This window comes from Caretta caretta, chromosome 4 (assembly GCF_965140235.1).
Source record: "Caretta caretta isolate rCarCar2 chromosome 4, rCarCar1.hap1, whole genome shotgun sequence".
Taxonomy (NCBI): domain Eukaryota; kingdom Metazoa; phylum Chordata; order Testudines; family Cheloniidae; genus Caretta; species Caretta caretta.
Genome location: NC_134209.1, coordinates 95,857,184 through 95,873,738, shown reverse-complemented (window position 1 = coordinate 95,873,738; position 16,555 = coordinate 95,857,184). Strand labels below are relative to the sequence as shown.

The window sequence follows — 16,555 nt, the reverse complement described above, 5'->3', positions numbered from 1 at the left end:
CCCTTTCTCGGGGTACAAACTAGTCCTTTGTGGGCCCCGTTCCAAATATGAGCCACTATTTGAAAGCCCTTGCAATGCAATAGAAATGGATTTTGCTTCAGTATGTTATTGTTTTTTCTGCTGTGTGGCAGCCAGATGTATTTTGTTGTTGAAGTCAAACCTTATGTATATGGCTGAAGACTTGTTTGGAAAAACAGAAGTTTGTTGTTAAAATTCTTTATTTTATTTTTAATAGCCACAATAATATATATAGCACAAAGGTAGTGGAAAATAATGGCACACAATCATGGATATAGAGATACACATGTATATAACTGTATAAGGTGATAGTTTAGTTTAAAAGAAAAGATCTGTATTTGTATTGATTTATACATAAGAAATACTCTTTGAAGTTCAGTATCTCACTTCTCGAATGTCAGTTTTGGGTGGGAAAAGTCTTTAACTCAGTAGGTTCCCTTCCTTCTCTTGGCTGTGCTCTGTAACAGAACCATGAGCCCGGGAAACTACCTTGTCAGCCCACATGTCCCCGATAAGTTTTCTTTTCTGGCTAGTAAACTCTATCATCCAAATGAGAACTTACTCACATGTTAGTTCTAGGTCTTCCCTGTCCCTTCATATAATTCCCATAATTCTAAAAACAATATGCTGGGCTACATCTCAGTTTTCTACAGTTACATACTAGTGATTCTGAAAATATGCACTCGTGACTGCAGCTAAAGTAACTCCTTAGAATAGGGCTCATAGATATTCTGCAGACTTTCGAAAATGGGCCTTAGGCATCTAAGTCATTAGGTCCTTTAAAAAATTTTAACCTTGATGACTGATGTCTTATTTAGCATTATAATATTAAGTCTTCACTATTGCAAAAACAGAATGTTTGATTATTATAAAATTCTCCAACAGTAAAGCAAAACGAAGAACTCAGTTTTCAAAGAAATGGCTCCAGACTGTTACGCTGCTATATTCACACGGTTAGTCTTTTTGTGACTTTCTATATGCAGAAGCCCATAAGACAATGTGATGATCTTTTGGCTGACTGCACTCATGTTGACACATTTGGCTGGCATGCTGCCTGCTCACAAGATGTTCTACTTTTGCTAACTAATGCCAAATACTGAGTCATTTAGACTGGCATTTTAATTACACTACAAATAGCAGCAGTTAAAGGAAGTTCGTCATTTTAAGTGCCACATTCATGTCACAATCCACTTTGTTTGCTAAAAATACAATCTGCCCAGTGAATTGAAAATGTTTGCCTTCACTTTTACCTGGAAACTAAATAGGAACCTGGGAAATCCATTTCGATCATTTCACATGTCAAAATATATGCAGAATTAGATTATTACTCTTTTATAGATGGTCAGTTTTACAAAAAAATTATTTTAGAAACGGAAAAAGATATCCAACTCTGTATGTCCAGGACCCTTCCCTTTTTTTAGTTTAGTTTAATTTTTTCCTTTCTCTCTCTCTCTTTCTCTTTCCCCTCTTCCAGCTTTAAGGTGAGCTGTTGTAGCAAATATTGTGGGCCTGCTCTTGAGAGATACTGAGCATCTGGAACTGCAGTTGATTTCAGTGAAAGTTGTATTGTGCAGAGATCACACTATTTATTTTTATCGGCATTAATACAAAAATTGTGGAGTACATGCACTTTACATGATCCTGGCCACACAGGGAAAATGACAAGATGTGAGAGATGCAGTTTAAATACACCACAACTGTATTAACTCATCTGGGAACTACCCATAATAACCCTCACAGTGCATGTCATCATTCCTTCCTTAATCATTTCCACTTACATTTGGGGAGATCTGTTGTTAGCCCTCCCTGGTCCCAGCCCATTGCTGGGACCTTCCCTTCCATAAGCGGGTTAAGGGACTGGGGAAAAGGGGTTGTCTCCCATCTGTGCCACATGCAGGAACCCCTTTCTCAGCTTCCTTGTGGATGCCTTCCCTTAAACTGGATTTGGAAATGGAGTTTTCAGAGAACCAGACCTCCTACAGAATGAGTACTTGCACTGGGCACCCGTCACCTGTTAAGTTGTGACAGCTTGAACCATACCTCCTTACCTACCCTGCCAGGTCCCTGACCTGCTGTGGGAAAGATGAGAAAATCCACCCCACCTTGGCCAGTCTGTCAGTGAGGGGAAAATTCCTTCCCAGCTCCAAAAAAGGTGACTAGAGCAATGTCCACAGTGGACCATAATACCTGGTATCCTCTGATCCCATAGATGGGAGGGTAGGTGCTGCTGCTATGACATGAAAGAGGGCTTTGCCAAGAGAGAACAGAATATAAATACCCTCCCACCCTCAAATGTGCATGGTCCAGAGGGTCACCTGAGTCCTTTTCGTCTGCTTCTGACTCAGGTGATACTTTTCCTCCCCTCCCCTCTTTCCCCCTTCTTTGGCCACAACTCCTTTTATTCCCAATGGCCAGATAAAATCCCTCTACATTCAAGGTTGTGGGGAGTACACTGGGATGATGGTGAGTGTCTTCTTCAGTCAAATCACATATACCACTTTACCCTGAATATCAACTCCTACAAGGCAACAGTTTTCATGGCAGCTCAGAAGGTTGAAGCTGCAAAATGTACTGTGCATAGACCAATGGTTCTCTTAACCTTTTCCATACCAGGACATCCTCATTTAGACAGGGCTCCCTCCCATTTAGCAATATGGGAAGGGCAGGTTAGTCATTCACCTCCACTAGTTTGAGCTCGCTATAGCAAATCAGTTCCAGGCTCCACAATTTTAGCCAGAACTTCATGAGAAATTCCAGAGTTTCTAAATCAGCATAAACTTCAAATGTTCTCAGTCCACTCATGGGCATTTTTAGTTGCAGTGAAGATCAAATCTATCATAATTGTACATATTTATAATTAATTCTAGCTACTAATAACTCAGAAGCATGTTATGCAAAGTTCAGTGATATTTTAATTCATGATTTGACTTGACAAATACAGTTATCTTTTCTTTCATTTAAAACCAAACAAAATCCACCTTCAGTATAGCAGAAGACCTGAAAAATAATTCTCAGTGAGGTTGCACAGTAGCCAGATTGTAATTTTATTGCATTTTACTATTGGGGCTTAATCCATTTGAAAGCCTCTGTGATCTCTTTTCAGAGCAACAGCCATGTTAGTCTGTATTCACAAAAAGAAAAGGAGTATTTGTGGCACCTTAGAGACTAACCAATTTATTTGAGCATAAGCTTTCGTGAGCTACAGCTCACTTCATCGGATGCATACTGTGGAAAGTGTAGAAGATCTTTTTATATACACACAAAGCATGAAAAAATACCTCCTCCCACCCCACTCTCCTGCTGCTAATAGCTTATCTAAAGTGATCACTCTCCTTACAATGTGTATGATAATCAAGTTGGGCCATTTCCAGCACAAATCCAGGTTTTCTCACCCCACCCCCCACACAAACCCACTCTCCTGCTGATCTCTTTGGGTGTTTAAACCTCAGTGACTTTCAGATGATATTGCCTCGTGAGACTGAGCCATTCAGCGGAATGGTTGGACTACTGCTGAAGCCAAAATAAAAAAGCAAAATGCAGCATTGCAGCCACAAGTTGGGAAATTTATAGGAGTCAGAGAAATCATTGCAGTTCTGAGCAGTTCTCATAACGTGTGTAACAGTCATGTACAGCTGTGGTTGGAGAGAGGGTTCAGCTCAGCAATTTATCCTCTATTGTTTTGGGATGTACAGATTTGTCTTTTTATGAGCTTTGGCCATAGTGGATGTGTGGATGAGTTTGTTCATTTGTTGTGGGTAAGAAAATTAGGAAAGAAGTCAAAACACTTTCTCCTTTGTCAACCCTGTCATTGTGATTTTGGTTTGTTAAATGGTTCGCTACTTTATTCCTGACGAGGGCCAGGGAGTGAGATTTGACCTCCAATCTCACCATCAACATTAATATTATCCTTTGAGAATCTGGATGGACGGGGCTATCTGAATACAAAGTGTACTGTATGCATGTTTAATGAATTTAGCCTGACCACAGTCATGCTGAAAACTAATACACTACGAGTTTGTGACTCGTCCAAGAGGTACACAGGAAGTCTGAGAGAGAACCAGGAATAGCACCTAAGTTTCCTGATTCCAATGCCAGTTTCACTAGGATTGCTTTCATGTGCAAGGGACCGTCTGTGCTTAATGTGTTGCAAGAATGGGCTGGTAAAGGCCAGAGGATGATATAAACTGCTTTCCCAGGTAAATCTAAAGCATGAATAGAACTGGGGAAGTAAAACTGTTGCCCGCTGTGGATAAAATCACCCACATATATGTAGATGTCCTGAACCCATCCAACATGATAATTTACATCATAGAATATCAGGGTAGGAAGGGACCTCAGGAGGTCATCTAGTCCAACACCTTGCTCAAAGCAGGACCAATTCCCAATTTTTGGCCTAGATCCCTAAATGCCCCCCTCAAGGATTGAGCTCACAAACCTGGGGTTAGCAGGCCAGTGCTCAAACCACTGAGCTGTCCCTCCCCCTGGCTAGGCAAAAGCCAAGACATTATTCTTAGGAAGGGTCATTGTGGCATGCTAATGAGATGTTTCACACTCCATCCCCTTCAGTTTCAAATGCCCTCTCCATCTGTAGAGAAGGAACCAGAAGAGGGTGAGAGAGAGATGAAGGCTTGCACCAGAAGCTAAGCTAAGTAGGTAGGCACTTTCTATTATTTGTGGGCCTGCTAAGGTCTGCCAGAGTGAGCTCTATTGTTGCAAATATGATGATTTTCATAAAGTCAAACTGTTTTCAGGTATTTCTAGGACATGTTAACCTGATCCTTCTATAAATACAAATAGAAGAAATATATACAAAACATCCACTGACACCATTTCCCAGCTCCCCTGGCCTTTCCTCTCCTTGACTTGCCTATAAGACATCTCAAATTATTATTATTTGTATTACCATGGCATTTAGGAGCCATAGTTATGGACCAGGACCCTATTGTGCCAGGCACTATACAAACACAGAACAAAAAGATGATCCTTGCCTCACAGAGCTTACAATTTAAGTATAAGACTAGAAATAGATGGACATAGATGGATAAACAGGGGAGTACAGGAACTCCTCACTTAATGTTGTAGTTATGTTCCTGAAAAATGTGACTTTAAGCAAAATGATGTTAAGCGAATCCAATTTCTCCATAAGACTTAATGTAAATGAGGGGGTTAGGTTCCAGGGAAATTTTTTTCACCACACAAAAGACTATATTATACACACACACACAGAGCACAAGTTTTAAACAAACAATTTAATACTGGTACACAGTGATGATGATTGTGAAGCTTGGTGGAGGTGGAGGAGGGAGGACAGACAGAGACACACACCCTGTGTGTGTTTGAGAGATAGAGATGCACATTTCCCCTTTAAGTATGAAGAGTGGGGTCAGAAGTACTGTGCCTTGTTAATTAGATCAGCAAGCTGAGACCCAACCCAGCTGCTGCCTAAGGCAACAGCTCCCTCCGTCAGTGTGTCCCCCCTGCTCTATGGAAGATGGGGTAAGCAGAGTGCAGGAGCAGGGGGGAGGGCGACACCCTGACATTAGCCCCCCTCATCTTCCCCTGCCCCCCACACAGCAAGCAGGAGTTTCCAGGAGCAGCTCCAAGGCAGAGGGCAGGAGCAGCACATGGCAGTGGGGGGAGGGACAGCTGAACTGCCAGCAATTGATAGCCTGCGGAGCAGCTGCTGCACAGGGAACTTAGGGGAGCGGGGAGCTGATAGGGGGGCTGCCGGTCCACCCTGGTTCCAAGCCCCCACCAGCTACCTGCAATGGGCTGCTCTTCCTGCAAGCAGTGGACAAAGCAGGCGGCTGCCAAATGACATTAGAAGGGAGCATTGCACAACTTTAAACGAGCCTATTCCTAATTGTCAGCAATATAACAACGAAACAACATTAACCAGGATGACTTTAAGTGAGGAGTTCCTGTACAAGGAAAGCGGGGTGACAATATTGCTCAGCATGATAGGCAGTGGCATAGCAGGCATCAAGTGTTTTGTAGGCATCACAGCTAAGGAGCATTTTAGAGGAAGATAATGAGAGAGCTTTGCAGACGTGTATGGGAAGGAACAGCATGGGATAAAGCAAGAAGGTGCTTGTTTGAAAATTTAAAACATGTGTGATGGAGGCTGATATCATGGGCTGACTGAAGGTGGAAGCTGACCGCTCAATAGTAAATGAAAGTTTATAGAATAGTATGGGGATAAGGGCCTTGAAAGTGAAGACAAGAAAGTTACATTTGATGCAATAGAGAAGGTTGAGCCAGTGAAGGGATGCAAAGAGAGGGGTAACATAGTCAAAGTGATGGGCTAGGAAAATGGTCTCAGTATTCTGAATGGAAATGAGTAGGAAAAGATTGTGTTTGTTGAGGCTAGAGAAAAGGATGTTGCAGTAATCAAGATGCACGATCACGCAAGTGTGGATAAGTTTTAGCTGTGTGGATGGATAGGAAAGGCTGTATTGTAGAGATGTGATGCAGAAAGAACTTGCAAGATTTAGACATGGACTGGATTTGAAGACCTAGAGGGAGTTCTGAGTCAAACAGAGTTACAGGCCTGAATGACAGGTAGGATAATGGTTTTTCCACAGTGATTGAGAGAGGAGGTAACAGGGAGGGTTTTGGAGGGAAGATTAAGAAATCTGTTTTAGACATATTGAGCTTGAACTGACAGCTAGACATCCATGAACAGATGTTAGAGAAACAGGCCAAGATTTTAGTTTGCACAGCCACACACAGGTCCGGAGTAAAGAGGTACATCTGTGAATCATCAGCATGGAGATGGCAGTAGAATTTGTATTTGCAGTTGAGATTACCCAGTGATAAGGTGTAGAGGGAAAAGAGAAGGGGAGCAAGGACAGAACCCTGTGGAGCCCCTAGAGAAAGCTGGAGGGCAGATGAGGAAAATTCTCCAAAGGACACACTGAAGGAGTGATTAGAGAGGTAGAGGAGAACTAGGAGAGGACAATCATGGAAGTGAAGAGAGGACAAGACCTCAAGGAGAAGAGCATGATGAACAGTGGGGAAGGCATCTGAAAGGTCAATGAGCATGAGGCTGGAGTACTGGTTCTGATTTAATCTTCCATAAAAGCTGAGATCAGGGGAGTCAATACACGCAGCAAGTACTTGAGATCTCTTGTGGAGTGGGCCTGGGGTTTGAAGTTAGTGATCAGGGCTATAGATTTGGAGCCAAAACTAGAGAGGGAGCAGAAGAGCCAGTAAAAAAGAAAAAGAAAAATCATTGGTGCTCATTTAAAAACTGCACACCCAGCAGATTAATCAATGCTCAAATCCTGGCTAACACTCAGAACTTGTATTGCAAAGCAGAAGGAGCCCCTCCAGTATAAGCTTGTGAGCATCAGCTGAAGAAAGCTCAAGTATCTACAAATGTGAATATGTAAAAATTCACAGGAAAGAACTTAACTCAGACTCACAACATGTACTTATGAACTCATTCAGTGTATCTGTAACTATTTACCTGAAGAAGAGCTCTGTGTAAGCTCAAACGCTTGTCACTCTCACAAACAGAAGTTGGTCCAATATATTACCTCATTCACCTTGTATCTCTAATATCCTGGGTTAATATCCAACATGACTACAATAATACTGCATTCTGTTTATATATATATATTCATGATGTATATATTAAACTGTGAAGATATTCCAATATTTATATCAAAGTACGTTAATGGTTACTTTATCATAATAATTTTCTTAGTTTAAGGGTTATGTTAATCAGTGAAACAACCTAACTGTAAGTTAATGTTTTTTCAGTGAAAATTAACTTCCTGTAGTTGTGACACAAAAGTGTTATATCTGTAGGAACTCATGTCGGGACAAGTCTTGCTCTCATTGACATCTGCTGCAAAATTCTCATTTATTGTAGTGGATGTCGGATATGTCCCTAAATGAAATAGCCATATGCAATCTTCTAACGTGTTTATTCACTTGTCATTTCTATTGATTATTCTAACAGTACTAATGCAAATATGGTTCTTTTATTCAATAGGGTATCACATTTGATGAGTTCAGATCATTTTTCCAGTTTTTGAACAACCTAGAAGATTTTGCAATTGCAATGCAAATGTATAATTTTGCAAATCGTTCCATAGGACAAGGTGAGAATTATTACTTTTTTGTTAGTAAGTGATTAAAAACAGATCTTTTGCGCAACTTGCAGTCCTGCTCTTGTCCTAACAATTTTTCGTCATAACTGGATATTACTAGGAAAATAGGCTATAACTGTATCACTGAGAGTTTACTTGATATTTGAAAATAAAAATACATCTGCTGTTTATCAGAAGATAGTGCTGTCTTTTTCACCACTTTCGGTGAACATTGTCATTTAAACAGATGCCATCAGTGCAAACTAATTTAATCATTCTTTTTCCTTCAAAAATTGAAAAATATTTAGCTGAATTTGATTAATACTAATTATTTCCTTATTTTGCTAATTCATGTTTTATTCATGTGCCTAGAGATCTGTTGTAATTTTAGAAGATATTATACATACAACTCATAGACTCATAGACTTTAAGGCCAGAAGAGACCATCGTGACCATCTGCTCTGATCTCCTGCACATCATAGGCCACATAACTTCACCAACTACCTCTTGTAATAGATCCATAATCTCTGTCTGACTTACTGAAATCCTCAAATCATGATTTAAAGACTTCGAATTACAGAGAATTCACCATGTACTCTGCTTTAAACCAGCAAATGACCTGTGCCCGATGCTTCAGAGGAAGGCAGAAAAACCCCAGGGTCTCTACCAGTCTGACCTGGGGGAAAATTCCTTCTTGACCCCAAATATGGCAATCAGTTGGACCCTGAGCATGTTGGCAAGACCCACCAGATAGACACCTGGGAAAGAATTCTCTGTAGTAGAGCCCTCCCGATCTATTGCCCTATCTATGACCATTGGGGGTATTTGATATTAGCAGTTACAGATGGACCGCATGCCAATGTAGGCAATCTCATCATACCAACCCCTCCATAAATTTTTCAAGCTCAGTCTTGAAGCCAGTTAGGTTTTTTGCCCCCACTGCTCCCATTGGAAGACTGTTCCAGAACTTCACTCCTCTGATGGTTACAAAGCTTCGTCTAATTTCAAGCCTCAGCTTGTTGATGGCCAGCTTATATCCATTTGTACTTGTGTCAACATTGGCACTTAATTTAAATAACTCCTCTCCCTCCCTGGGATTTATCCTTTGATATATTTATAGAGAGCAATCATATCTCCCTTCAGCCTTTGTTTGGTTTGGCTAAATAAGCCAAGCTCCTTGTATCTCCTCTCATTAGTAGGTTTTCCATTCCTCTGATCATCCTAGTAGTCCTTCTCTGCACCTGTTCCAATTTGAATTCATCTTTCTTAAACATAGGAGGCCAGAACATCACACAGTGTTTCAGAGGTCTCACTAGTGCCTTGTATAATGCAATAACACTTCCCATCTCTACTGGAAATACCTCACCTGATGCATCCTAGGATTGCATTAAGATTTTTCACAGCTTCATCATAATGGCAGCTCACAGTCATCCTGTGATCAATCAATACATCCAGGTCTTTCTCCTCCTCTGTCACTTCCAACTGATACGTCCCCAGCATATTATCAAAAATGCTTGTTTTTAGTCCCTAAGTATGTGACCTTGCACTTCGCACTATTAAATTTCATCCCATTTCTATTACTCCAGCTTTCAAGGTCATCCAGCTCTTGTATAATATTCTAGTTCTCCTCCATACTGGCAGTACCTCTCAACTTTGTGTCATCCACGAATTTTATTAGTACACTCCAACTTTCTGTGCCAAGGTCATGAATGAAAATGTTAAATAAGATTGGTCCCAACACCGATCCCTGACAAACTCCACTAGTGACCTCCCTCCAGCCTGACAGTTCACCTTTAAGTATGTCCTGCTGGAGTCTCCCCTTTCATCAGTTCCTTATCCACCTTTCAGTTCTCATATTAATGTACATCTTCGCCAGTTTAATAATTTCCCATGTGAAATTGCATCAGATGCCTTATTGAAATCCAAGTAGATTAGATATACTGCATTTCTTTTGTCTAAAAAATCAGTTATCTTCCCAAAGAAAGAGCTCAGATTGGTCTAGAATGATCTATCTTTTATAAAACCTTGTATTTTATTCCAGTTACCTTTTGCTTCTATATCCTTAACTACTTTCTCTTTCGAAATTTGTTCCAGGCCCTTGTATACAGTTGAGGTCAAACTAATGGGCTTATAGTTTCCTGGTTTGCCTTTTTCCCCTTTCTTAAAAATAGGTACTATATTAACGATTCTCCAGTAATAGGGTAGGACCCCCAATTTTACAGATATATTAACTCCCCTCTATACCTGCCCTCCATTAATATTGTCCTCAAATAATCTTTATAATCTCATTTCATTTGTTAAAGGAAATACATACATAAGTGTAGATTTGGCCTTGTATTTGCAATACTTACAACTTTCAAACAGGTTTCAGAGTAGCAGCCGTGTTAGTCTGTATTCGCAAAAAGACAAGGAGTACTTGTGGCACCTTAGAGACTAGCAAATTTGTTTGAGCGTAAGCTTTCGTGAGCTACAGCTCACTTCATTGGATGCATTCAGTGGAAAATATAGTGGGGAGATTTATATACATAGAGAACATGAAACAACGGGTGTTAACATACACACTGTAATGAGAGTGATCACTTAAGGTGATCTGATGAAGTGAGCTGTAGCTCACGAAAGCTCATGCTAAATAAATTGGTTAGTCTCTAAGGTGCCACAAGTACTCCTTTTCTTTTCACTTAAGGTGAGCTATTACCAGCAGGACAGCGGGGCGGGGGAAAAAACTTTTTGTAGTGATAATCAAGGTGGGCCATTTCCAGCAGTTGACAAGAATGTCTGAGGAACAGTGGGGGGTGTGGGGGAATAAACAAGGGGAAATAGTTTTACTTTGTGTAATGATCCATCCACTCCCAGTCTCTATTCAAGCCTAAATTAATTGTATCCAGTTTGCAAATTAATTCCAATTCAGCAGTCTCTCGTTGGAGTCTGTTTTTGAAGTTTTTTTGTTGAAGAATTGCCACTTTTAGGTTTGTAATCGAGTGACCAGAGAGATTGAAGTGTTCTCCGACTGGTTTTGAATGTTATAATTCTTGACATCTGATTTGTGTCCATTTATTCTTTTACATAGAGACTGTCCAGTTTGACCAATGTACATGGCAGAGGGGCATTGCTGGCACATGATGGCATATCACATTGGTAGATGTGCAGGTGAACGAGCCTCTGATAGTGTGGCTGATGTGATTAGGGACTTCAAAAACAGACTCCAACGAGAGACTGCTGAATTGGAATTAATTGTCAACTGGTGGAAATGGCCCACCTTGATTATCATTACAAAAAGATTTTTCCGCCGCCCCGCTGTGTATGGTAACACCCATTGTTTCATGTTCTCTATGTATATAAATCCCCCCACTGTATTTTCCACTGAATGCATCCAATGAAGTTAGCTGTAGCTCACGAAAGCTTATGCTCAAATAAATTTGTTAGTCTCTAAGGTGCCACAAGTACGCCTTAACTGACAAACAGTTTCCACATGTGTCTCAGTTCCGTCTCATAGTGCCTATGCGATACAGTTTTCCATGTTTGGCTTCTGCCCAAAGATATGGGGAGGCGGGTGCGCGCAATGGCTCATAAAAAGCCCTTAGTGAGGAGTGTATGTTTCATAAACTTGAACAGTTGATTGGATCATAAAGTTATAAGCAACTGAAAAATTGCTTCTAAATATACTCAGAAGTATCTGCTTCTGATCAGGCTCAATCTTTCATCTCCAAACTTGGGTACACCACCTAACATGTGTACCAATGGGGCTTTTGTCTTTGGACAGTGGATCAAAGAAAGAACTTGGAGGGGAAGTGCCACCTAAATCTATGGTGCCTTATATATAATACAATAATATAGTGCATCAGATCTCTGTTATGATACACTTTCCAATTATGTGATTACACTCAATATAATATATTTTGTAAATTGCAATCTATGAACTAAATTCTCTGCTGGTGTAAATTAATGGATTTCAATTAATCTGCAGCAGTTTTCACCAATGAAGAATCTGAGACTATTTTTTTTTCCTATACAACTTTCGATAGTCAAGTATATATAAAATCATCTGTAATCATGTAACTAAAGACAGTATGGCAGAGCTGAGAAATTCAACTGTAATTTGCATATATCCTTACTTTTGACTGCTTAAATGTGCAAACATAACTTAGCAATAACATCATTTTTGCATTTCATTACATATGGTTCACTAGGAAAGTTTATGCTGAAGAGGCTATATCACATCATGTAAGCTTTTATGATATATCCAGAAATTAAAACACCTAATATGACTTCTGTGTTTTACTTTTTTCTTTTGATGTATTGTTTACATAGATGAATTCAAGCGTGCTGTGTATGTAGCTACAGGCCTGAAGCTTTCAGCACATTTGGTGAACACAGTCTTCAAGATCTTTGATGTTGACAGAGATGACCAGCTGAGTTATAAAGAATTTATTGGCATTATGAAGGACAGATTGAATCGAGGGTTCAGGGTAAGAATGTTAATATTACCTTTATTTTAATTGACTCAGTATTGCCAAAGTAGTGAAAGTAGCCTGTGAACTAACAGCTAATTAAATCTTTATATTTTGAAAGACTTAGGAAACAGTCTGGAAGATGAATCTCTTTCTGATTTGTAGAAGTTTGTTATTCTGGGAGAACCATAGATAGGGGATCAGGCTGTGCCTTTACAGTACAGGACCACCTCAGAAGTGCAGAATGCTCTCCTGTACACGCTGCCGTTTCTCCTGGCTGGTGTGGAGTGGTTTAGGGATGGAGGTTTTAACGGGTACTGTGTTTGTGCCTGGACCATTGACAGGGGAGAAAGGAGGAAGGTGCCTTCCACCTCAGGCCTTGTGTATCTGTGCAAAGGCAGTTACTGACAATGGGTGTCTGCAACAGATACAGTTGATCAAGGTTTTAATTAGTGAAGTTAACTATTAGTGAAATCATGCTGAGCATGATTAGCTGCAAGTGTAGCCATGGACCAAACTATATTTCTGTGTTCATCACCAGTTGTTAAGACTCTCTTTTCAGCAGCAGCCTGTGGGGCTTGGAGTTTTTTGTTTGTTTTTGTATAAACAAGGTTATTGTGGCCCAAATCTCCTTTTTGATAATATAGGTCTGTATCTAGAAGATTTAAAGTCAACATTACAACACAGGAAGATTGGTAGAGAATAAGAAATCATTTGCTAAAAGCTGTTGAAGAAAATGAGCCTGTAAATTGACTTTAGAGCTTTGCCACGGGGCAAATCTGTAAAACTTACTGCTCTGTACTCTCTTCCCACTCCACCAGCAAAGGAAGAAAATTTTGGGAGTGTCAAAGTTTAAAGGAGAATTTTTAAATAACATTGGACACTTGGGACCTACACCTGAACATCATTGCATAATGGTGTTTATGTGATTGCATAGCTATTTTGCTAGACTTATGAGTTGATTTGGGATTTAGAAATAACTTTAGAATTTATTTTTAAATGGAGCAGTTAGAAAAATTAATGCATCATTTTATGACCATATGAAGTCACACATTTTTCTTACTGTTTTTATACAGCAATATCACAAATTATTTATTTAAATTTAGTTTTAAAATGTAATATGCTCTTTTCAAACTGACAATATAACCATTTAGACACAAGCTTTAAACTCATATATAAAGAGAGTACAGTACTTGTTAAATTGAAATTTGGTTTTGTTTTTTCATACTATTTTACCCACTGTATTACTCACTTTTAAAGTAGAATAGATTTCTAAATTGACTAATTAATGTTAGGTCTTGTGTAGAAGGTGATGTTGAATCTCATAGGTGACTTGGCTTTCTTTGTTGTATTTTGCCCCATGAAGAAAACATGTTGATGACATTCCTTCAGAAGCGGTGACACATATGTATTTCCTGCTGATGCTCAAACCATAATTTTTTTTCCTGATAGTGTGGAAGTGTAGTTGTTTTATAACCATTAGAAGATGTTTAACTGCATGATTAACTATGTTAACTAATTGTAAATGTGTCGTATATGTTAACTTAAGCAGTGCATAGAGTAGTTACTAAATAATTATTGTGAATATGGAGTATATGTATGCTTCTTTTTAACATTATTAAAAAGCAGGACAGAAATCAAATATAAGCTTTAAAAGTCACCTTCGTCAGACACTATTTTGCTTTCCATATACCATGCTTTCCTTATTGGCAACTTGAAAAGCTCTTGGTTCACAAAATAGGGAGTGTACTGCACACACTAGGCTAGATTGTGATATCTTTACTCAGGCTGAGTGGCACCTTACTCCACAAGTGATCCCATTGGTTTCAATAGAACTACTCTAGGAATCAGGTGCTACTCACTGTGTGTAAGGGTATCAAAATTTGGTCCCATACTACACGGACAACAATGATATAGTCACTTTTATTTTTTCATTTTATTTATTTATTTTTCTTACAATGGTTATAACTACCCATTGCCTTGTCATATGATTCCTAAAAAATATATTATTTCCCCGGGAGAGTAAAACTCCAGGGCACACTCAGAAATAAACTTCATGGTACGAGTATCTGTTTTTAGCAAGGTTTCAGAAATAATACAGAAAACATGTCAGCATCCACCATGGGTAAGTAATGGTGTCTGTTGTAAACCTCTTGCAAAACTCTCTCTTCTTTTTTTTAATAAAGTCTAATAAAACACAAACAAACATTACTGAGTTACAGAATGTAAAGGAAAAAGGGCATAGCATGTAGTGCCTTACTGCTTCTTAAGTGCCCAAATTGGCAGGAAGTATCTATGATCTTTCAAGCTGCAGAAGGTTGCAGATATCACCTCTGTAGCCAAGATAATTTCTTTCCAACTAATTTGACCTTGTAGAATTATACAGTATTTATTATTGGCAAAGCAAGTACAGTGTAACTCTTTAACTATGATTATAGTCACATTTATAGTGTGCTGAAACAGTCGTCTCATGCTAAACTGAAATTAATATATAAGTAACAAAGCTAAGGGATGGTAGGAGGGAAAACAGCACAATTAAGATAATAGATTTCAAGAAGTCCGACTTTAGCAAACTCAGGGAGTTGATAGGTAAGACCATGGGAAGCAAGTCTAAGGGGAAAAACAGTTCAAGAGAGCTGGCAGATTTTCAAAGAGACATTATTAGGAGCACAAGAGCAAACTATCCCACTGCGTAGGAAAGATAGAAAGTATGGCAAGAGACCACCCTGGCTTAACCAGGACATCCTCAATGCTCTGAAACTCAAGAGTCCTACAAAAAGTGGAAACTAAATCAAATTACAAAGGATGAATATAAACAAACAACGCAAGCAAGTGGTGACAAAATTAGAAAGGTCAAGGCACAAAATGAGTTTAAATTAGCTAGAGACATAAAGGGTAACAAGAAAACATTCTACAAATACATTAGAAGCAAGAGGAAGACCAAGGATAGGGTAGGTCTGTTAATTCAATGTGTGTGTGGGGGGGGACAATAACAGAAAATATGGAACTGGTAAAAGTGCTAAATGACTTTCATGTTTCAATTTTCACCAAAAAGTTTAGTAGCAATTGGACATCTAACTTAATGAATGCCCGTGAAAATTAAGCAAGATCAGAGGCTAACATAGGGAAAGAACAAGTTAAAAATTACTAGACAAGTTAGATGTCTTCAAGTCACCAGAGCCTGATGAAATATATTCTAGAATACTCAAGAAGCTGACTAAGGAGATAGCTGAGTCATTAGCAATTATCTTTGAAAAGTCATGGAATATAGGACAGATTCCAGAGGATGGGAAAAGGGCAAACATAGTGCCCATCTATAAAAAGGAAATAAGGACAACCCGGGGAATTACAGACCAATCCGTACCCAGAAAGATAAAGGAGCAAATAATTAAGCAATCAATTTGAAGAAACCTAGAAGATGGAACCTAGTCAGCATGGATTTGTCAAGAACAAGTCATGTCAAACCAACCTAATAGCTTTCTTTGAGAGGCTAACAAGGCGTGTGGATGGGGGGAAGCAGTAGGTGTGGTATATCTTGACTTTAGTAAGGCTTTTGATACTGTCTTGTTTGATCTTCTCATAAACTAGGGAAATACAACCTAGATGGAGCTACTATAAGGTGGGTGCATAACTGGTTGGAAAACCATTCCCAAAGAGTCGTTATCAGTGGCTCACAGTCAAGCTGGAAGGGCATATCAAGTGGGATCCCGTAGGGATCAGTTCTGGGTCTGGTTCTGTTCAATATCTTCATCAGTGATTTTGATAATGGCATAGACAGTACACTTATAAAGTTTGCAGACGATACCAAGCTGGGAGGGGTTGCTAGTGCTTTGGAGGATAGGATTAAAATTCAAAATGATCTGGACAAACTGGATAAATGGTAGGGTGAAATTCAATAAGGACAAGTGCAATGTACTCCAATTAGGAATGAACAATCAGTTACACACATACAAAATAGGAAACAACTGCCTAGGAAGGAGTACTGCAGAA

At 39.3% G+C, this 16,555-nt stretch overlaps 1 protein-coding gene across 11 annotated transcripts in view; it reads left to right on the top strand.

Annotated features, from left to right (window-relative positions):
* MICU3 (mitochondrial calcium uptake family member 3) overlaps positions 1-16,555 on the top strand; it is a 153,335-nt gene that overhangs the window by 124,103 nt on the left and 12,677 nt on the right. For all 11 annotated transcript variants that reach the window (XM_048848154.2, XM_048848153.2, XM_048848149.2 and 8 more), the window contains 2 exons: positions 8,021-8,129; positions 12,426-12,583. In XM_048848154.2, the coding sequence (XP_048704111.1) occupies positions 8,021-8,129; positions 12,426-12,583 (267 nt within the window). The remainder of the gene's footprint in view (positions 1-8,020; positions 8,130-12,425; positions 12,584-16,555) is intronic.